This window comes from Bubalus bubalis, chromosome 4, assembly GCF_019923935.1.
Source record: "Bubalus bubalis isolate 160015118507 breed Murrah chromosome 4, NDDB_SH_1, whole genome shotgun sequence".
NCBI lineage: Eukaryota > Metazoa > Chordata > Mammalia > Artiodactyla > Bovidae > Bubalus > Bubalus bubalis.
The window spans coordinates 39,747,366-39,771,752 of NC_059160.1; the positions used below are offsets into that span (position 1 = coordinate 39,747,366).

The following is a 24,387-nucleotide window of genomic DNA, read 5'->3' on the forward strand; positions in this document are numbered from 1 at the left end:
GAGAAATCATGCTGGTAGCATGTACCCTTCATATAATGTGATAAAAAGGACATGTCCCTCTGTGGATTTCCTGTGGAGTCCCAGAAAAACCATGAGAAAAATATCTGATGAACTCAAACTGAGGTACCTTCTACAAAACACCAGATGAGTACTCCTAAATACCATTAAGACCATTAGAAACAAGTCTGTGAGACTCAGAGCCAAGAGGAGCCTAAGGAAACAGGACAACTAAATGTAACTTGGTGTCCCAAATGGCAGAGGGAACGACACAGACCTTGAGACAGGAACAAGCACAGCATGTTTGAGAAAAGGCCTGGGCTCATTGGGGACAAGCAAGAAAGGGTCAAGATGGACACATGGACAGGGAGTGGTTCTGGACTTTGTACGTTGGAATCATTTGGGGAGTATATATTTATTTAGAAGAATAATTGATTTACAGTGTTGTGTTAATTTCTGATGTACAGCAAGGTGATTCAGTTATAAATATACATGTATTTTAAAAAATATTCCTTTCCACTATGATTTATCATAGGATACTGATATATATATATAACAGAGAATACAGTTCTCTGTGCTACACAGTAGGATCTTGTTGTTAGTCCTGGGGTGTATATAAATATACAGTGTCCAGAACCTGCCTACAAGTGTGATTAACTTAATCAGTCTGGACTGAAAATGAATTAATTATAATTATACACATCCACATGATAATCCATATGATATGCTATAAAGATAAAAGCAAATCACAGAGGAATATAAACTGTAATTGTTTTACATTAATACAGGGAAAACAAGACAACATACTGGTTTTAGGAATTCACAGATGTTAAAACCACTCCTCAAAAAGCAAAGAAATTATAAATGCAAAATTTAGCATAATGTTTATTTCTCTGGGAGGGGCACTGAGAGGCTTGATAAAGATCCTTCTTACACTAAATAGTAGGGCCATTCTTTAGACTACATGTTTATATTTTGTATATTTTTTCACATCATGGCATAGTTTACAATTTAAAAACATTGAAAGCTCAGTGATCAAGGTGGTGAATTACCCTACTGTGTTCCCCACTGTCGTGATCCCACTTTAAGAGGAATGACACTAAATCAATCCAGGGTATAGAGCACTGCATGATGAGGGCTGTGGAGTTACAAATACTAGAACAGTAAGCATTCAGCGTAAAGATTAAGTTAAGGGTAATGTGAGAGGGATCTTCAAGTCTAGGAAGGATGATTACATCCAAGTAGAAAGAGACTGAATTGTTGTTTTCTGGAACTGCAGTAAATTTAGATTAATGAATTATTGCTATAGAGAAGGAGACTTGGGCTCAGCATAATAATCAAAGATGCCTGTAAATGGGATGAACAATTTCAAGATTTGATTTGCTTTTCTTCACTGACCTTGTTTAAAAAGAGGCTAGATGGACATGGGTCAGAAACACTGAAAGGAAGATTCATGCTTTAGAATCAGTCTGCATGGTTTTAGGAGTTACACAATTATATTTACGTCCTAAGTATGATACAAAAAAGGCTTTCCTGGTAACTCAGTGGTAAAGAAGCCACCTGCCAATGCAGGTTCGAGCCCTGGGTCTGGAAGATCCCCTGGAGAAGGAAATGGCAACCCACTCTAGTATTTTTGTCTGGGAAATCCCTTGGACAGAGGAACCTGGCAGGCTATAGCCCATGAGGTCTCAAAAGAGTCAGACAAAACTTAGTGGCTAAAACAACAAACAACATGATTATTATTGTTCAGTTACCAAGTCAAGCTCCTCAGTCCTTCACTATCTCCCAGAGTTTGCTCAAATTCATATCTATTGAGTTGGTGATGCTACCTAACCATCTCATTCCCTGCTGCCCTCTTCTCCATTTGCCTTCAGTCTTTCCCAGCATCAGGGTCTTTTCCAGTGAGTTGGTTCTTCATATCAGGTGGCCAAGGAATTGGAGTTTCAGCTTCAGCAAACAACATGGTACATAAATACATTAATAAAATATCATCAGCCTCACTCACGATTGCACACAATGCGCTGCAGTCAGAATCCAAATCGAGTTGATGATGGCACCTCCACACTGGTGATTGCCGAGAAACCTCAAACCCACCTGCCATGGCCAACAGTGGGGGCAGGCTTCTACTCCTCCTGCAATTCTTCTAGAAAGCCACTGGGGACTAAATGGAGGGATGCCACAGACACCTACAGCAACAGAGATCAAACTAATGACCCATTCAACCGAAATAATTAAGAACACACCCCTCCCCAGTATGTCTTGCCATAGTCAACAGTGGAAATTGGAGAAGGAAATGGCAACCCACTCCAGTACTCTTGCCTACAAAATTCCATGGATGGAGGAGCCTGGTGGGCTACAGTCCATGGGGTCACAAAGAGTTGGACATGACTGGGTGACTTCACAACAACTTAACAACTAGTCAACAGTAGCAATTCCCAAACACCAGATGAGTTTCAAGAAGATGCAGATTCCTAAGACCCATCTCTGAAGAATCTGATTTTAAAAGCTTGCCTAGGTGACTCTGCTAACCAGTTAGGTTTTATAGGTACTGGCCTACAGAATTATGGGCTTCCCTAGTGGCTCAGTGGTAAAGAATCCATCTGCAATGCAGGAAGATCCTCTGAAGAAGGAAATGGAAACCCATTCCAGTATTCCAAGGAAAACCCCATGGAGAGAGGAGCCTGGAGGGCTACAGTCCATGGGGTTGCAAGAAGTCAGATATGACTTAGTAACTGAACAACAATAACTACAGAATTGTATTTATTCATTTATTTAACAAATACTTAATTAGTACTTGGTGTTATCAGGCACTGCTCTAGACATTGGTGATGTATCAGTGAATAGAGCAGACAAAAATCCTGGCCCTCATGGATCTTACATTCTAGTAGGAAAATTCTGTTTGTTAGCAAAGGGTATGTGGTTTTTTATTATATGTTCTTATTTTATGTCTCTTCTCATTGTTTTAAACCATTTACCAATCCCCAGACATGCCAAATTTGCTTAGACATCCAAATGCCGTTCTCTTGTCTAGAGTACTGCTGTGCCTCAGATCAAATACTGTCTTCCCCATGAAGCCTTCTCTGACTCCCCTTCAAGAAGCAGACATCTTTCCTTCTTTACAGCTCCCTGTGCAACTTTCTATTACAAATCATCAACTATAATATATATAATACATGCATACAGAGCAATGAAAGATCATAATATTTAACATAACACTTAAGGTTATAATGAAATTAAAAATTAAAAGTGTGTTAAAAAACAAAACCAAAAAACTTTGCTTTCTCCCTTTGCCCCTAAATGCAAAATCATATTACAGAATCTGGAAAGATATTTTAAATATGAAATTTGCATATGAATAGATGAGGAAAAAAGATTCCTCTCTGTACCTCTTTCTTCCTTTTTTTTTTTTTTTTATCTTTCTTCCTATCTTAAAGCTTAATTCTTCTTCTCTCTATTTATGGAGTCCATGCAAAAACCCAAACAGAATTCTAAAAATTTCATGAGCCTAAATATAAAACCCATTCTTCCTCACTGCAAAGTATTATCAAAGTAAGATGAGGCTTTTGAAAAGACATATCTAGTTAAAGAAGAAAGATTAAATAGATCATAATCACATGGCTATCAACTCACCATATGGAATAACTTTTGCAGAAGATCTAGGATTGGTTTTGGGAAATGATGTTGATCCAATTTTGTTTAAAGAGTCTGTAGAGATAAAAAATAATTCAAAGTAGTTACAGTAGCCTAAACTAGCTGAGTCACTTGCTTATGCTGGTCAATCATAAAACCACTCTTAAGTTGATCTTTCAAATGCTAAATGCCAGATGCCATACATGTGATTTGGTTGTATACCTTTTAATATTCCTGCTGTTTTCTAAGCATTACCTCCTTATTTGGCCTCATGACATTACTCTTTAAAAAAAAAAAAAAATATATATATATATATATATATATATATATATATCTATGGTCATCTCTTCTCAATCTCAGTCTTTTTTTCAGGGTCTATTCTTTAGTCTTAAAAATATTCCATGAAAGTACTGTACATAGCTTTATTTGTACTCATTTACATATATATGACTTCCAAATGTTTCTCTTCAATCTAAATCTCCTTTCTGAATTCTAGATCTTGACTAGATCTAGAACTACAAATTCTAGGACTGCTGGATATGTCCATCTTGATCTCTCACAATCTCATAAAAGTCCGGGTATCTCAAACAGAATCTATTGATTTTAACAGTCAAGATGGTCTTGCAATGCTTCCCTGTATCATTTAATGTCTCTACCATCCATCCAGCCACTCAAGCTAGAATCCTGAAAATCATGCTGGAAATTTTCTTCATATACCTCCTCCCCTACAACATAACCAATCAAGCAAGGTCAGAATAAACTCTTACAATGACTTGCTCACACTCTCCTTGCAAGTGAGTTTACCCTTAACCTCGATTGCCATCTTCTATGTTACTGCTAAGGTTTGAACTTTGGCTCTACCTCATGCCAGCTATGCATCTTTGGGAAAGTTAATGAACTCCTCTAAGTCTCTATTCCCTCATCTATGAAAAGCAGAAGAGTATGCAAACCTTTTAGGCTTATTCTGAGGAATAAAGTAATACTGTATGTGAAGTGATTAGTCCATACCTGATACAGGGTAAATAATCAATAAATATTAACTAGACATCCTATGTGACTGGTGATGGAAGTCAAGTCCAATGCTGTAAAGAACAATATTACATAGGAACCTGCAATGTTAGGTCCATGGTGTCACTTGAGTCATGTCCGACTCTGTGTGACCCCATAGATGGCAGCCCACCAGGCTCCCCCATCCCTGGGATTCTCCAGGCAAGAACACTGGAGTGGGTTGCCACTTCCTTCTCCAATGCATGAAAGTGAAAGTGAAGACGCTCAGTCATATCTGACTTTTAGTGACCCCATGGACTGCAGCCTACCAGGCTCCTCCATCCATGAGACTTTCCAGGCAAAAGTACTGGAGTGGGGTGCCATTGCCTTCTCCAGTTAGGTCCATGAATCAAGGTAAATTGGAAGTGGTCAAACAGGAGATGGCAAGCGTGAACATAGACATTTTAGCAATCTGTGAACTAAAATGGACTGAAATGGGAAAATTTAATTCAGATGACCATTATATCTACTATTGTGGGCAAGAATCCCTTAGAAGAAATGCAGTAGCCCTCATAGTCAACAAAAGAGTCCAAAATGCAGTTCTTGGGTGCAATCTCAAAAATGACAGAATAATCTCTGTTCGTTTCCAAGGAAAACCATTCAAATCACAGTAATCCAACTCTATTCCCCAACCGGTAATGCTGAAGAAGGTGACGTTGAATGGTTCTATGAAAACCTACAAGACATTCTAGAACTAACACCCAAAAAAGATGTCATTTTCATCATAGAGGACTGGAATGCAAAAGTAGGAAGTCAAGAGATATCTGGAGCAACAGTAAGTATGGAGTACAAAATGAAGCAGGACGAAGGCTAACAGAGTTTTGCCAAGAGAATGCACTGGTTATAGCAAACACCCTCTTCCAATAACACAAGAGGTGACTCTACACATGGACATCACCAGATGGTCAATATTGAAATCAGATTGATTACATTCTTTGCAGCTGAAGATGGAGGAGCTCTTTACAGTCGGCAAAAACAAGACCGGGAGCTGACTGTGGCTCATGAACTCATTATTGAAAAATTCAGATTAAATTGAAGAAAGTAGGGAAAACCACCAGACCATTCAGGTATGACCTAAATCAAATCCCTTATGATTATACAGTGGAAGTGACAAATAGATTCAAGGGATTAGATCTGATAGACAGAGTGCCTGAAGACCTATGGACAGAGGTTCATGACATTGTAGATGAGGCAGTGATCAAGACTATCTCCAAGAAAAAGAAATGCAAAAAGACAAAATGGTTGTCTGAGAAGGCCTCACAAATAGCTGAGGAAAAAAGGGAAGCTAAAGGCAAAGGGGAAAAGGAAAGATACACCCATTTGAATGCAGAGTTCCAAAGAATAGTGAGGAGAGATAAGAAAGTCTTCCTCAGCAATCAAGGAAAAGAAATATAGGGAAAACAATAGAGTGGGAAAGACTAAAGATCTCTTCAAAAAATTTAGAGATACCAAGGGAACATTTCATGCAAAGATGGGCACGATAAATGACAGAAATGGTATGGACCTAACAGAAGCAGAAGATATTAAAAAGAGGTGGCAAGAAAACACAGCAGAACTATACAAAAAAGATCTTCACAACCCAGATAACCATGATGGTGTGATCACTCACCTAAAGCCAGACATTCTGGGATGTGAAGTCAAGTGGGCCTAAGGAAGCATCACCACAAACAAAGCTAATGCAGGTGATGGAATTCCAGCTGAACTATTTCAAATTCTAAAAGATGATGCTGTGAAAGTGCTGCACTCAATATATCAGCAAATATGGAAAACCCAGGAGTGGCCACAGGACTGGAAAAAGTCAGTAATCATTCCAATCCAACAGAAAGGCAATGCCAAAGAATGCACAAACTACCACACAATTGCACTCATCTCACACACTAGCAAAGTAATGCTCAAAATTCTCCAAGCTAGGCTTCAACAGTATGTGAACCGTGAACTTTCAGATGTTCAAAGTGGATTTAGAAAAGGCAGAGGAATGAGAGATCAAATTGCTAACATCTGTTGGATCATCAAAAAAGCAAGAGAGTTCCAGAAAAATATCTACTTCTGCTTTATTGACTATGCCAAAGCCTTTCACTGTGTAGATCACAACAAACTGTGGAAAAGTCTTAAAGAGATGGGAATACCAGACCACCTTACCTGCCTCCTGATAAATCTGTATGCAGGTCAAGAAGCAACAGCTAGAACTGGACATGGAACGACAGACTGGTTCTAAATTGGGAAAGGAGTACATGAAGGCTGTATATTGTCACCCTGCTTATTTAACTTACATGCAGAGTACATCATGCAAAATTCTGGGCTGGATGAAGCAGAAGCTGAAATCAAGATTGCCGGGAGAAATATCAAGAACCTCAGATATGCAGATGACACCACCCTTACGGCAGAAAGTGAAGAGGAACTAAAGAGCCTCTTAATGAAAGTGAAAGGAGAGAGTTATTAACTTGGCTTAAAACTCAACATTCAGAAAACGAAGATCATGGCATACGGTCTCATCACTTCATGGCAAATAGATGCGGAAACAGAGGATGACTTTATTTTTGGGGGCTCCAAAATTACTGCAGACAGTGGCTGCAGCAATGAAATTAAAAGACACTTGCTCCTTAGAAGAAGAGCTATGACCAGCCTAGACAGCATATTAAAAAACAGAGACATTATTTTGCCTATAAAGGTCCATCTAGTCAAAGCTATGGTGTTTCCAGTAGTCCTGTATGGATGTGAGATTTGGACTATAAAGAAAGCTGAATGCTGAAGAATTGATGTTTTTGAAATGTAGTGTTGGAGAAGACTCTTGAGAGTCTCTGGAACTGCAAGGAGATCCAACCAGTCAATCCTAAAGGAAATCAGCCTGAATATTCATTGGAAGGACTGATGCTGAAGCTGAAACTGCAATACTTTGGTTACCTGATGTGAAGGCTGACTCATTTGAAAAGACCCTGATGCTGGGAAAGATTGAAGGTGAGAGGAGAAGGGGACAACAGAGGATGAGATGGTTGGATGGCATCACTGACTCAATGGACATGAATTTGAGTAAGGTCCAGGATTTGGTGATGGACAGGGAAGCCTGGCATGCTGCAGTCCATGGGGTGGCAAAGAGTTGGACATGACTGAGTAACTAAACTGAACTTACTGAGAAGAACAGGCAACTAGGGAATGAGAAGATTAGAAGGATGATATCAAGCAGGTGCTGTTTAAGTTACTTGTCATATTCTGATATTCATTTGACTATGGAATTGATGGTTATTGCCTGATTTCATTGCCATTTTAAAATCTTGGTATCATTAACATTTGTTCAGGGCTTGCTAACCTTTTAACTTTCTCTTCTAGGTGATGAAAACCGAATAGAATTGCTACCAGGAGACAAGTTCTCCCTGTGATCATGGCAATGAACAGAACACATTTACTCTGAAGACCAAATGAAAGTGAACTGAGAGGTGGGCTCTTGCATTCAGCTGAACCAGCAGCAGAGTTGCTGTTCAAATTATCAGCTAGGTGGCTGATCTTGGACTAGAATGGGAGAGGGAGGAAGGAATGGAAGGAGGGAGGGATGGAAGGATGGAGGGGGGAAGGCTGGAGGAAGGGAAGGATGGAAGGAAGGAAGGATGGAGTGGGGGAAGGATGGAGGCGGGGAAAGGATAGAAGGAGGGAAGGATGGAGGGAGGGAGGGAACACTGTTTTCTGCAGCTCTGGGTCCTGGCCTTTAACAAATTTGGTTCTTCTACTAAACTACTTTATTCTTGTAAGTTGTGTTTCCTTATGCCTCTTTATTCTTCAGAGGCTAACCTCTGTGCCATTTTCTTAAGCAGATGCTGCCCCCTTTTATGGCAAACCTTCTGGGTCCCTCAGAATTGAGCTCCTTAGACCTCTCCTCAGTGAGAACACAGTCCTTTGAGCTTATGTGAATTTCACCTTTAAAAAATTATTTAATTGGAGGATAATTACTTTACAATATTGTGATTGTTTTTGATATATCAACATGAATCAGTCATAGGCACACATGTGTCCCCTCCCTACTGAACCCCCCTCCCAGCTCCCTTCTACCCCATCCCTCCAGGTTAAGCCTGTTATACAGTGAAGTAGGTCAGAAAAAGACAAATTTTGCATATTAATACCTGTATATGGAATCTAGAAAGATGGTACCTATGATCCTATGTGCAAGGCAGTAAAGGAGATAGATTTTTGGACTCAGGAGGAGGAGGAAAGGATGGGATGATTTGAGGGAATAGCACTGAAACATATACATCACCATAATAGATAGCCAGTAGAGTTAGAACTTTACCTTTTATCACAACTGTTCATTTACTTCTTTGTCTTCCCAAATATTTGAGGACAGTTTGACATCTCCAGACCCATATTTATTTTCCTAATCTAGATTTTAGTGACACAGAACAAAAATAACTCTTCAAAGCCTGCCTTATGTTTCCACTCTTGTGAAGTAAAATTAACAAGGGTGAATGGGAGAAGCAGAAGAGGAGTGATTTATTTTTAGTGCTCTTCACTAGTTTAGAAAAAAAATGTTAACTGGATAAATTAAAAAAGAATCTTGTTCTTAACCAGTAGATATAATTTTTGGTTTTCTTTGTTCGCCAGGTCAATCTATTGTACTTTGTTTTTGTTGGATTGTTTTGATTTCACTTATAGGTATATATGTATGTGTGTATATTTCATTATTTTAGTTATTATTTGCCTAATTTTGTAACTGCCATTTTCTGAGGTTCATCTTTGGTTTCTCATTTTTGGGTATTTGTTTTAATCTCACTCAATGCCATAACAAACCACTTGTGAAATTTTTGTTCCTGACCAAAGAACAAGCCCTGAGCCTTTGGAGTGGGAGCACTGACTCCAAGACCCTAGACTACCAGAGAACTAACCCTGAGGAGTATCAAATAGTGAGAAGTCACATAAAGGAAACCACCTGAATACAAGACCCAGCATCACCCAACCAACAGTAGCACCCTGTGCAGGACGTCTCATCTAAACAACAAACAAAACAAAAATACAAACCCAATCATCAACAGACAGGATTACCACCTCACTCAGCCTTGCCCATCAGAGGAAAAACAAACTTACTCAGCACAAATCTCACCCTATCAAAAACTTTGAAAACAGATTGGAGAAAATGCAAAAATCAGTTTACAAAGACCTGGAAGAATTAAAGAATAAACATACAGAGACAAACAATACAACTACTGATATTAAAAATACTCTAGAAGGAATCAATAGCAGAATATCTGAAGCTGTAGCATACCTCTGGGAGGCTATCAAACACACCATTATTTGAATTATAGAGGTCCCAGAAGAAGAAGAGAAAAAGAAAAGGTATGAGAAAATTTTTGAAGAGATTATAGTTGAAAATTTCCCCAACATGGAACAATAGTCAAGTTCAAGAGGTGCAAAGGGTCCCGTACAGGATAAACCCAAGGAGAAACACACCAAGACACATATTAATTAAACCAACAAAGACTAAACACAAAGAAAGAATATTAAAAGCAGCAAGGGAAAAGCAACAAGTAACATACAAGGGAAACCCCATACGTTTAACAGCTGCTATTTCAGTAGAAACTCTGCAGGCCAGAGGGGAATGGCAGGATATATTTAAAGAAGAAAGGGAAAAATCTACAACCAAGATTACTGTACCCAGCAAGGATCTCATTCAAAATTGATGGAGAAATCAAAAGCTTTTTAGACAAGCAGAAGTTAAGAGAATTCAGTACCACCAAACCAGCTTTACAACAAATCTTAAAGGGACTTATATAGTCAAGAAACACAAAAGAAGAAAAAGATCTACGAAATCAATCCCAAACAATTAAGAAAATGGCAATAGGAATGGCAATAAATGCCAATGTATATCAATAATTACTTTAAATGTAAACAGATTAAATGCTCCAACCAAAATACACAGACTGGCTAAATGGATAAAAAAATAAGACCCATCTATATGCTGTCTTGGAGAAGGCAATGGCACCCCACTCCAGTACTCTTGCCTGGAAAATCCCATGGATGCAGGAGCCTGGAAGGCTGCAGTCCATGGGGTCGCTGAGGGTCGGACATGACTAAGCGACTTCACTTTCATTTTTCACTTTCATGCATTGGAGAAGGAAATGGCAACCCACTCCAGTGCTCTTGCCTGGAGAATCCCAGGGACGGGGGAGCCTGGTGGGCTGCCGTCTATGGGGTCGCACAGAGTCGGACACGACTGAAGTGACTTAGCAGCAGCAGCAGCAGCATATGCTGTCTTCAAGAAACCCACTTCAGACTCCAAGACACATATAGACTGAAAGTGAGAGAATGCAAAAATATATCCCATGCAAATGGGAAGCAAAAGAAAGCTGGAGTAGCAATCGTCATATCAGACAAAATAGACCTTAAAATAAAGAAGATTACAAGAGATAAGGAAGGACACTACATAATGATCAAGGGATCAATCCAAGAGCAAGACATAAAATTGCAAATATCTATTCACCCAACATAGGAGCACCTCAATACATAGGACAAACACTAACAGACATTAAAGGAGAAATTGACAGTAACACAATAATAGCAGGAGACTTTAACACCTTACTCACACCAATGGACAGATCATCAAAACAAAAATTGATAAGGAGACACAAATCTTAAATGATGCATTAGATGAGGTGGATCTCTTTGATATCTTCAGGACATTCCATCCAAATGTAGAAGAACACACCATCTTCTTAAGTGCACATAGGACATTCTCCAGGACAGACCACATCTTGGATCACAAATCAAACCTCAGTAAAATTAAGAAAACTGAAATCATATCAAGCATCTTCTTTGACCACAGTGCTATGAGACTAGATATCAATTACAAGAAAAAAAACTGTAAGAAACACAAACATATGAAGATTAAACAATATGTTTCTAAATAACCAACAAATTACTTAAGAAATCAAAAAGGAAATAAAAAAATTTCTATAAACAAATGACAATGAAAACGCAACAACTCAAAACCTATGGGATGAAGCAAAAGCAGTTCTAAGAGGGAAGTTGATTGCAATACAATCCTACCTCAAGAAACAAGAAAAACATCAAATAGACAACCTAACTTCATACCTAAAACAACTGGAAAAAGAACAAAAAAACCCCAAAGTTAGTAGAAAGAAAGAAATAAAGATCTGCAGAAATAAATGAAAAAGAAATGAAAGAAATAATAGTAAAGATTAATAAAACTAAAAGCTGGTTCTTTGAGACGATAAAATTAACAAACCTTTAGCCAGACTCAAGAAAAATGAGAGAAGAATCAAATCAACAAAATTAGAAGTGAAAAAGGAGAGGTTACAACAGACAATGCAGAAATACAAAGGATTATAAGAGACTATTATGAACAACTATATGGCAATAAAATGGATAACCTGGAAGAAGTGGACAGATTCTTAGAGTGAACCAGGAAGAAACAAAAATTATGAACAATCCAATTACAAGCACTGAAACTGAAGCTGTGATCAAAAATCTCCCAAAAAACAAAAGGCTCAGGACCAGATGGCTTCACAGGAGAATTCTATCAAACATTTAGAGAAGAGCTAATGCCTATCTTTCTAAAACTCTTTCAAAAAATTTCAGAGGAAGGAACACTTGCAAACTCATTCTATGAGGCCACCATCACTCTGATACCAAAACCAGACAAAGACAACACACAAAAAAAGAAAACTATAGGCCAATATCACTGATGAACATAGATGCAAAAATCCTCAACAAAATTTTAGCAAACAGAATTCAGCAACACATCCAAAAGCTCATACACTAAGATCAAGTTGGGTTTATTCCAGGGATGCAAGGATTCTTCAATATATGCAAATCAATCAATGTGATACACCATATTAACAAATTGAAAGATAAAAACCATATGATAATCTCAAATAGATAAAGAAGAAGCCTTTGACAAAATTCAGCACCCATTTATGATTAAAACTCTTCAAAAAATGGGCATAGAAGGAACCTACCTTAACATAGTAAAGGCCATATATGATAAGCCCACAGCAAACATTATTCTTAATGGTGAAAAAGTGAAAGCATTCCCTCTGAGATTAGGAACAAGACAAGGGTGTTCACTTTCACCACTATTATTCAACATAGTTCTGAAAGTCCTAGCTACAGCAATCAGAGAAGAAAAAGAAATAAAATAATCCAGATTGAAAAAGAAGACGTAAAGCTCTCACTGTTTGAAGATGACATGATACCGTACATAGAAAACCCTAAGCATAGTATCAGAAAATTACTAGAGCTAATCAGTGAATTTAGCAAAGTTGCAGGATACAAAATCAATACACAGAAATCACTTGCATTTATATATACTAACTGAAAAATCAGAAAAAGAAATTAAGGAATCAATCCCATTCCCCTTTGCAACAAAAATAATTAAATATCTAGGAATAAACTTACCTAAGGAGACAAAAGAACTGTACACAGAAAATTATAAGACACTAATGAAAGAAATCAAAGAACAACATAAACAGATGGAGAGATATTCCACGTTCCTGGGTAGGAAGAATCAATATTGTGAAAATGACTATACTACCAAAAGGAATCTACAGATTCGATCTTTATCAAATTACCAATGGCATTTTTCACAGAATTAGAACAAAAATTTCACAATTCATATGGAAATACAAAAGACCCCGAATAATCAAAGCAGTCTTGAGAAAGACTGGAGCTGGAGCAATGGAGCTGGAGGAATCAATCTCTTGACTTCAGATTATACTACAAAGCTACCGTCATCAAGACAGGATGGTACTGGCACAAAAACAGAAATATAGGGCAATGGAACAAGATAGAAACCCCAGGAAAAAACTCATACACCTATGGGTATCTTATTTTTGACAAAGGAGGCAAGAATACACAATGGGGAAAAGACAGCCTCTTCAATAAATGGTTCTGGGAAAACTGGACAGCTACATGTAAAAGAATGAAATTAGAACACTTCCTAATACCATACACAAACTCAAAATGGATTAAAGACCTAAATGTAAGACTAGAAACTATAAAACTCTTGGAGGAAAACATAGGCAAAACACTTGATGACATAAAGCAATATCCTCTATGACCCATCTCCTAGAGTAATGGAAATACAAGCTAAAGTAACAAGTGGGACCTGATTAAACGTAAAAGCTTTTGCAGAGCAAAGGAAACTATAAGCAAGGTGAAAAGACAACACTCAGAATCGGAGAAAATAATAGCAAGTGAAACAACTGACAAAGGGAGGATTAATTTCCAAAATATACAAGCAGTTCATACAACTCCATATCAGAAAAATGAACAACCCAATAAAATAGAGGGAAGAAGACCTAAACAGACATTTCTCCAAAGATTATACAGATGGCTAACAAACACATGAAAAGGTGCTCAACATCACTCATTATTAGAGAAATGCAAATCAAAACTACAATGAGAAATTGCCTCACACCAGTCAGAATGTTCATCATCAAAAAGTCTACAAGCAATAAATGCTGGAGAGGGTGTGGAGAAAAGGGAATGCTCTTGCACCCTTGGTGGGAATGTAAATTGATACTGCCACTATGGAAGACGGTATGGAGATTCCTTAAAAAAATCTAGGAATAAAACCACCATATGACCCAGCAATCCCACTCCTAGGCATATACCCTGAGGAAACCAAAATTGAAAAACACACATGTATCCCATTATTCACTGCAGCACTATTTACAATAGCTAGAACATGGAAGCAACCTAGATGCCCATCAACAGATGAATGGATAAAGAAGTTGTGGTACATAAACACAATGGAATATTACTCGGGCATAAAAACGAATGCATTTGAGTCAGTTCTAATGAGGTAGATGAATCTAGAACCTATTATACAGAGTGAAGTAAGTCAGAAAGAGAAAGCTAAATACTGTATTCTAATGCATATATATAGAATCTAGAAAAATGGTGTTAAAGAATTTATTTACAAGGCAGCAATGGAGAAACAGACCGAGAATAGACTATGGACTTGGGGAGAGGGGAGGAGAGGGTGAGATGCATGGAAAGAATAACATGGAAACTTATTACCATATGTAAAATAAATAGCCAACGGGAATTTTCTGTATGGCTCAGGAAACTCAAACAGGGGCTCTGTATCAACCTAGAGGGGAGGGATGGGGAGTGAAGTTCAAAAGGGAGGGGATATATGTATACCTATGGCTGATTCATGTTGAGGTTTGACAGAAAACAGAAAATTCTGTAAAGCAATTATCCTTCAATTAAAAAAATAAATTTATTAAAAAGAATCTTCTAATGAGACTATTCTCAAAAACTATTTTAAAATCTCCTAAGTACAAAAAACATATCTCATGAAAATCTACATGACCATAAACTTGACGATCCAGTTGATGTTCAAGTTAAATTGACAGGTATCATTGTTCATGAAATCAGACTTAAAATTTTATATACACTGGATTAAGAACAAAAAACAGCCATCATCTTCTTATTTTAAAGCTTATTTCTGATTATATCTGCAACATAGAGTAACTATCCTTGAAATAGGCATGATCATTTTTTGAGTTGCAGTGGATGAGGAAGGAAGAATCTACAGAAAATTCCACTCACCTGTCATGGTCTGTGTGATAAAATCCATCAACACAAATACCTTGGAGAAAATGCCAGGTGATGCCTTTCTCTGCTTATTTCTGAAAGGATTCCAAACTCTAGTACAACCAGCTGCCCAGGAAGTTATCCCAGCAAGAACCCAGGCTCCATCATCTCTTCTACAAACAAGTGGGCCTCCAGAGTCCCTCTTTTATGGTAGAGAAAGAGGAAATTTTAAAACAGTTACAAGTTAAAAATATTTTATCAGGTGCAAAAAGATCAGCCCTCATCTCAGAGAGAGTAGTAGTAGAAGCATAACAACTCAATGGTCATTATTTGCCGGGAGCCGGCGAGAGACATTCCACTCGTGACAAAGGTCATGAGGAAGGAGGCTCGGCATACGCAAAGGCAGGATCGAGCCTCGGGAGTCCCCCCGGATATTCTCGAGCATCTACCCCCAAAAAACCAGAGTCTGCCTACTTTATTGCTTTGTGCTCCCACCTCTGACTTTACTGGGGGCTGTCCCCCACCACCATCTCGCTCTCTCTGTCAAAGAGCTAACTTACAGCTCCAATTAATAAAGTTCCCGGGCAATTAGGAGTGTTTAAATCCAAACCCCTCAGATGGCTCTCTAACTCGCCTGACAAGTTTACCCGGACACCTACAGCTATGCATACGATTGTTTACAGTCTCCCAGCCTCGAGAGGCACGGGAAGCTTAAGATATTCAAATAGCTTAGAGCCTCTCAGAGAGTTAGAAACTGTCAGAATAAAACTAGTAAAAGATTTCATTGATGAGCCAATGTTTGTTGCCAAGTTTTCACATCCCCTGAATTGTATCCTTGAATGTGTATTAATTAATATAGTTGGTATGTAGAAAAAATAAGTAGTGGCCTTGGTGTTAGTAACTTTAGACCCTTAAGGTAATAAATTTTTTCCTTTGTTGTAAACCCATTACACATCCGCCCTATAGGGATGCAATTTTATCTTCAGAAGATGGTGCCAAACCTTAAAATAATCACTCTTAGAGAAAATAAGTCTTTGTTGATAAGTCCTTGTCAAGAGTCATAAAATGTTAATAGGCCTTCTGGCCAGAAGATGATGTAAATCACCTAAACCATTTGTATACGATAAATTTGCAGGAACGAAACCCTGGTTTTCGATAAGCATCAAAGACTGCTGACTTTGCATCCCCTATTATCCTCTATGTGTAACTTAGGGTATAAAAGCCCCTGTTGAAAATAAAGCTACGGGCCTTGCTCACCAACGCTTGGTCTCCCCATGTCATTCTTCCCCTCAACCTCCAGCTGAGTATCCATCTGGAGCACGGATATCCTCTGCGACCATTTATTTGCCTGGGCTTCTAAGACCCACTCGAGAAGGTGTCTAAGGTGGGGCACCTACCGCTATTCGAGAGGGCGCCTGCGGCCTCCGTGGTCAGAGCTAACCTGGTGTCATGGGTTATATTGATTTTCCGCGTAAACCAAGCTACTTAGCTTCTTTTCTCCACTGAATTTTCCTACTGAGCTATCCTCATTCTATTATTCTTTATATCTCTGAATAAACAAATAAATAAATAGGTCGCCTACTCCTTCTCCCCTTCAAATACCCTGGATCAGCCAGGGCTGGACCTCGGCAATTATTCATCAACGTTTTGTGTTTATCATTTTGTTTCTTCACCATTGGTTTCAAAGGACTATCCTTTTATTCAGATGTAAACTCCTTCCACTCACTTTATGCAATCTTGTCAAGCTAACTCTTAATTTCTCTCTTCCTCCTAGTCTTTTGGTAACAATTCAAAATCAATGGAAGGAGGAGGGGGAGTTCACAGATAAACACTTAGATAGTTCACAGATAATGCTTCCACTATAGCATTCTAGGAAAGACTGGATCACATTCCAAGCCCACAGTACCAGTCAATAGAGCCCCCAAGTTCACGCAATGGCTCAAGGCTTTTAAAACAGAATGCCTGGGAAACTTATTTTGTCCCAGGGTCTATATGTAAAGGATCCATTGGCTCTGAAACTAGAGGATAAAGGAGCCACACTTTCAGGATCTTATCTTTATTAATTCTTCATAACAATGTGCTGCTTTGAAAACACATGCCAACTGGTATCAGATTGAATCCCCACAAAAGGCACAGAATTGTTTGACAACTTTATCCAGAAAATACTTACCTGTGAAGGATGAGACAGTAAGTCTACCTATATTCCAATTTAGAAAGCAGAATAATTGTAAATGTCTATCTCCTTCCTACCAAACTCTCCCTGGCCCTTATTCTGTCACCCCCTAGAAGAAAAATTAAACATTTTCCCAACAGAAAATTTTAGAGAGCTCCCCAATGCAGTTTCAAGCTGCTTGTTGGTAAAGAATAAAGACTCCCTGGTCCTCCATTTTAAGAAAAACAATTATAATTAAAACTTAAAATCCACATCTATCACAAACTGGCCTCCCTTTGCTTTCTTGTCAGAGTTGGTCTTCTTTGTGAAGTTGTGCTGGCCTTGGAATGTTGTTGTATACAACATCTTTTACCCCGCAGTTACTGTAGGTATGCTGCTGCTAAGTCACTTCAGTCGTGTCCGACTCTGTGCGACCCCATAGACGGCAGCCCACCATGCTCCCCCGTCCCTGGGATTCTCCAGGCAAGAATACTGGAGTGGGGTGCCACTTTCTTCTCCAATGCATGAAAGTGAAAAGTGAAAGTGAAGTCGCTCAGTCGTGTCCGACTCTTAGCGATCCCATGGACTGCAGCCTACCAGGCTCTTCCGTCCATGGGATTTTCTAGGCAAGAGTACTGGAGTGGGGTGCCATTGCCTATCTTTGGTCAAACTCTGTGTAAACATTGCATTCCTCGCTAAAGCTTGAGAAAAGTTAAAATGTTTAACAAAAGGTAGAATGAAAAATAATCACAGCTAGCCTAATTCATTTGCCAAGGTGGTTATCTTGTCTGATTTTGTTAGGTTGGAAATGTTGAAACCATCTTCCTTGCCTGACCTCTTCACTTCCCCACAAAGAGGTACAGGGGTAAGAATGCACATGGGATAGAAAAGAACTCTCTCAGCTCTGGTCAAGGAAAGTTTTTCAGTAGAAATCAGATGGAAAGATGAGGGAAAAGCGTAATCTTAAAGAAGTAACCCCTCAAAAGCAGCCCAGAAGGCACTCTCATCCATGTGATAGTGGGTGAATAACTGGACTGGTTTATGCTAGGAGGACTAGTGTGCTGCAGTCCATAGGGTCACAAAGAGTTGGACATGACTGGGCAACGGACCAACAACAATGCTTATTACCTGGCAGGCATCCTTTTCCCCATCAGGAAAACTGGCACACAACATGTCCCTCCCCAGGGGAGGAAGGTTCATGGCCCTGAGCATGGCACCGCATGTTCTGTCATCCATAATGGGAACTTCCACTTCCTGTAGGATATTTGAATATTCTGATGCTGTGGAGAAGGGACTGGTTAGTTGGTCAACAACTGTCCCCACTTAAAGAAACCAATAAGAAGCTTACAAGTTTAGAACTGGTAGATGTTTAACCAAAATGTAGAAGTAATTTTTTTTACAGCTCTGAATGATATTTTTCCCTAAAATCTTACATTAGTGACAAAGTGCTTTTTTAAATCATATTTTTAATGTAACATAGGCTATTGTAGCTTCTCTGAATATATGCTTAAATGTTTCCTCAAGAGGAAAACTTCAGTCAGTAAAGGCAATATTTTGTAATGTTCTTTGCTTTTTAAAAATCACAATACCAAAGGTAAGGAAGCTGAACTATTGTTACTTTACTGTATTCTTCATCTATTATATTTACTTCCTGTTCCTGACCCTGATATACCTAGCCAAAATGGCAGCAGAAGGAATTTTATGTAGAGCCTTTAAGTATAGCCTTTTTTTGGTGAAGACAAGCAGAAGTCTTCCCTGAGTTGGAACTCAGAGAGGATAAAACAAGGATAAATGTATTATTTAAGACCAACAAAATTTCTGATTCCAATGGGCATGTAAAGGAGACTAGAAGAAATATTACATTCTTTTGATGTCTCTTACTCTCTGAAATCTTGCCCCATCCACTGGCCATGCAAAAAATTCCTTCTTCAAATTTATCACCTCTATGGGGAATACAGATAGGCTGAACAGTAGTTCCTGAAAAAAACAACAATAACAAAAAATCATACGAGTCACAGACAAGTGATCCTAAATATATTTGGAAACTGACATCTGGTTGACGTCATAGCTTCCACACTTTCTTCCTAAATGTAATTAATGATATTTTAAAGGTTTTTCCTCTCTCAAAAGAACTATCCCATATTTATATAAATTTATAAAGTGCAAGTAAGGAAAACAACTCATTGTTAAAAGTACCAAAATGACCTTCCCCAACTACCAACATTTTAGGATGTGCCCTTGTTCTTAAGGGGCTTCCCTCACAGCTCAGTTGGTAAAGGATCTGCCTTCAATGAGGGAAACTCCAATTCGATTCTTAGGTCAGGAAGATCCTCTGGAGAAGGGATAGGCTACCCACTTCAGTTTTCTTGGGCTTCCTAGTGGCTCAGCTGGTAAAGAATCCACCTGCAATGTGGGAGACCTGGGTTTGATTCCTGGGTTGGGAAGATCCCCTGGAGAAGGGAAAGGCTATCCACTCCAGTATTCTGGCCTAGAGAATTTCATGGACTGTATAGTCCATGGGGTTGCAAAGAGTCAGACACAAATGCGTGACTTTCACTTCACTTCACTTGTTCTTAAGGGATAGTTTTTCACTCAAGTAATTGAGCACTGTTATGTGGAGAAGGCAATGGCACCCCACTCCAGTGTTCTTGCCTGGAGAATCCCAGAGACAGGGGAGCCTGGTAGGCGGCCGTCTATGGGGTCGCACAGAGTCGGACACGACTGAAGCGACTTAGCAGTAGCAGCAGCATGTAGCAAGTGGTCTTCTAGCCCTCAGTAAATGACCAGGAAAAATCCCTGCCCTGACAGAATGTAGATCTGGGCATGAATAAGTGTGAGTGTGAGTGAGAGAGAAAGACAGAGAGAGTGAGTTTGGGGTGAAATACAAGTAATAATTCTAATAATTTAGCTATCAGGTAATATGTGCTCTGATTTTTCAAAAAAATCAGGAAAGGATAAGAAAGATGAGAAGTCTGGCGATTAGGGAATATGGCAAGGGAGATGCAATTTGTAAAATGGCAGTCATGCCAAGTTCCATTGAGCAGAGCATTGAAGAAGTTGAGGGAAGAAATCATATCTGTGGCAGTCATATCTGTGGAAAGTATCTGAAGGAGAAAAAAACAAAATGGAAATTTCCTGCAGTGGAATCATGTCATATATGTCTAGGGAACAGTGAGGATTCCAGGAGGTCTGGAGCAGACTAAACAAAAGAAGTTCTAGTAAAATATGAACAAAAAGAGGTTGGCTACAGGGTTAGAATGATGGATGATGTCAGCTAAGAATACTGATTTGCATCTGAGTGTAATGGAGAACCACTGAAGTGTTTTGAGCAGAGTAATATACTCTTATTTACATTTCAAAAGTATTATTCTGGCTGCTGGGTTAATAATAAAAATTAGGGATGCAAGACAGGAAGTTGGAGATGATTCAAGAGACCATTCAAATTAACCCAGGCAAGAAATGATGGGAGCCTGGAGCAGGATGTAGGAGAGGAGAGGGTGAGACAGAAGCAATAGAATTTTTCTGATGGATTCAATATACAGTGTGAGAGAAAGAAGAATGAGCAATGAGTATGGTCAATGTCTCTATTTAATTCAACTATTGTTACCAATTCCAACTATGTTCATATCTTTAAGTTTTATTGACTTCATTTCAAGTCTTCCTTTTCAGTTAATAGTTTCTTGTTTGTTAGTCATTTTTTATAGACTTTTACTTATTTAAACTTAAAACTTACTTTGTAGTTATGTATATCATTTTAACGTCTATAATCTTGGAATGTCTGATTCCAGTTGATTACTTTGGACTCTGGTGGCAACCTTCTCTGCACGCTTTTAATTGTGTGTGCTCTCAATCACTAAAGCTCTATGGGAGTACCTTCAAGCTGAGACTTAAGGTTCATGTCTTCAAAGAGAATTTACTGCCTTTGCTTCTGCCAGAAACCCAATTACTCACCTGGAATGACTTTAAAATCTTGGCCTACAGTTTTGGGGACAGGTAATATGAATGCCAGCTGCAAACCTGAATGAACGCTAGCTCAGGAAAATAGATATTTCTGAGAGCCCTCCATCCAGGGCCAAGGTTCAAGCAGGTGAATTTTCCTTATTCCCTCACTTTATGTGGTATATTTCCCTCTTTCCCTTCCTCTCGTAAAGCATCACCTTTCAAGAAGTCCCAGGTTACATACATGGGAAGTTCCAGTCAGACTCTCTGCTGCCACATCCTACTCCCACGCACGCTCCTTGCATGGAAAGTTAAGGTTATAGGTTCTTAAAGATCATTTAGATGCTTCAACGGCAGTCACTTAACTTCAGTGTCTGGCTAACTCCTTTGAATTTGTTCTCTTTCATTGTTTTTGGCCACTGAACACTTCCCTTTCCTGTATTTTTTTAAAGTAGGCTTTTAATATTTTGTCTAGAATGCTTAGATTATCTGTACTGAGAATGGTGTCAAATATCTTGCCCATAATAATGACAGAAAGGAGAAATCTGAGGACATTTTCAAATGTCCCATACTCCTTGGTTAGAGATGAGTACAGGTAGATGGTCTAGAATATTGCCCAGCCAAGACACTGGAGTACTTAAAATGCTGATTAAGCATACATAAGTCGTGGCTGGTACTTATAGCCTGTGCAGTACTTTTTATACGTTATAGATTAAACAAAATTATTTTTAAGGAACAAAATTTAGCTATTCTAATATTACTATATATATATACACACACACATATACACAGAGAAATTAAAGTTAACTGGTAAAAATGAATAAATATAGCTTTTTTCATTACATCTTTTGTATTCTAACTAACCCTACTTACCAAACTTGACTTTGAGTTTTAGATACAGCAGGGCAATATTAAAACTCATATATCCACGTCTGTTGTATTCAGGATGGATAATAATTTTTGAGACAGGAATATTTTGTTCCTCCTTATCCTTCTGAAAGAGGTTGTACTCCCCAGCAGTCACTGTCAGACTCTTAATTTGCTTCCTAAAACCAAACAGAAATCTTTCATTAAGTATAATCCTTTCCTCCAGGAAAGACTGTCTTGATTTCATGTAATTAACATGATTAATGTATCTTTAGGGATTTCCAAATCTTAAAAGAAGATGTACTTTATTAGTGATTATTACTATTGTTATAATTTCTATAAGTTATAGCTATCTATAAAAAGTCATGGTTTTCAATCATGGAGTGTTTACATTCTGTGAACTCTTTCTCCTATTGTCACTCATCTTTCTGCATAAAATATTCAGGTATCTTTTGTACATAAACCAGTCTCTCTCTATATGCTCTACCATTTTAAACAAGATATAAAAGTTGTTTCTACTGTCCTTCTTTTTCTATTAGCACCCTCTTTTAATAGTATTTTTCCCTCCTAATTACTGAAAAGTAGATTATTAAAACATTGGCTCATTCATTTAACATTCAATGTTAATACTTTATTAGAATCAATAACCATCAACCTACCCTCCACTAACTCTACAAATCATAGATTATGGGTGGAATCTTTGAGGTCTCTGATTAGTAGAGTAGAAAGCACCAGAAATCTTGGGCTACACACAAACGTCTGGGAATCAGGAAAGTCAGTCAGCAGGTGGACCAGATGGAAAAAATTAAGAAAGGGACTAAGGTTGAACCTTGCATAGCATTTAGGGCATCAACTCTCCTGGTCCCGTTGCCATGGATCAAGGTTTGATAAGTAGTGAAATCCACAACTTACTCATTGAGGCCAATCAGGCAATGTACTGCTGTAACAACCAGATCATCTTGAATCAAACTTCCTCCACAGAAGTGGTGTCCACCTAATTTCAGGGAGACCTGCCCAAGAAAAAAGTTAGGAACACAACTAATACACATCTCCACATAGATGTCACCTCCTACAGAAACATTGGAAATCAACTCTTCTAATATGATGTCACATTAAGATACTGATATATTCAATAAATTGGTTAGTAAGAGATTTCTTATGAAGCAAACTTTGTGACAGTGAGGTCAAGTGGGGGTCCATTGTAAAATTACCTGTTAAGCTGGAGTTATGGTATCTAAAAATAGGGAAATAATTCACCATTAGCTCATTAAGAAATCAATGTCTTTATCACACTCACCTGCCATGGGTGTCCACCAACTGTTGAATTTCTCCAACTACTAATTCTAGAGAAGAACCTAGATTCGAAGACAGTTTCTATACTTTTCAAATCAACTGCACGAATTCCGTACTTCAGTCCTGTGTGGGAGAGCATATGTGTCACACACACACACCGCTCCTCATGTCAGGGTTCATTGTATCAAGATTTCCATTCTGGGGTTTTATTCCCCCAGTGCAGATGTTCACTCAGCTGGAGGCTGCCCCCTTTTCTCAAAATATCCCCGACCTGAGACTGTCCCACTCACACCTCATTGACTAGCACTTGCCTGGTGACACTCCCTGCCCTTTGCAGCCTGAGCTGCCTCAACAAAAATAGACCTGGCCATTGAATGAGGCCCCTCTCCCTCTGGTGAGGGATTCGGGGCTTTCCCTGGGAGGGTTGCTGCTGCTGCTGCTAAGTCACTTCAGTCCTGTCCGACTCTGCCCGACCCTGTCCGACCCCATAGACAGCAGCCCACCAGGCTCCTCTGTCCCTGGGATTCTCCAGGCAAGAACACTGGAGTGGGTTGCCATTTCCTTCTCCAATGCATGAAAGTGAAAAGTGAAAGAGAAGTCGTTCAGTCGTGTCCGACCCTTGTCGGACTGTTTGAGACCCCATGGACTGCAGCCCACCAGGCTCCTCCTTCCATGGGCATTTCCAGGCAAGAGTACTGGAGTGGGGTGACATTGCCTTCTCTGGGAGGGTTAGCATGGCATAATTTAGGTGGAATGAAAGATACTGGAGAACATACGCTGCTCTGAAACAGAGTCACTGGATTTTAAGTTACTTCCACTTGGTTATCTTTCCTTGGAGGAAAATCTTTAGCACCAGCAAAGTTAACAGATGTGCCTAAAAAGTTGAACTCCAGAATCTAAAAGATTTCAGAAGAATA

At 38.8% G+C, this 24,387-nt stretch overlaps 1 protein-coding gene across 13 annotated transcripts in view; it reads right to left on the reverse strand.

Annotated features, from left to right (window-relative positions):
* The window catches only part of LOC102404700 (ovochymase-1), a 96,252-nt gene that overhangs the window by 67,535 nt on the left and 4,330 nt on the right, over positions 1-24,387 (reverse strand). For all 13 annotated transcript variants that reach the window (XM_044941302.2, XM_044941301.2, XM_044941298.2 and 10 more), the window contains exons 2-9: positions 23,475-23,593; positions 23,090-23,187; positions 22,184-22,356; positions 19,253-19,348; positions 18,500-18,651; positions 15,235-15,421; positions 3,628-3,702; positions 2,003-2,183 (exon numbers count right to left, since the gene is read on the reverse strand). In XM_044941302.2, coding sequence (XP_044797237.2) covers positions 2,003-2,183; positions 3,628-3,702; positions 15,235-15,421; positions 18,500-18,651; positions 19,253-19,348; positions 22,184-22,356; positions 23,090-23,187; positions 23,475-23,593 — 1,081 coding nt within the window. The remainder of the gene's footprint in view (positions 1-2,002; positions 2,184-3,627; positions 3,703-15,234; positions 15,422-18,499; positions 18,652-19,252; positions 19,349-22,183; positions 22,357-23,089; positions 23,188-23,474; positions 23,594-24,387) is intronic.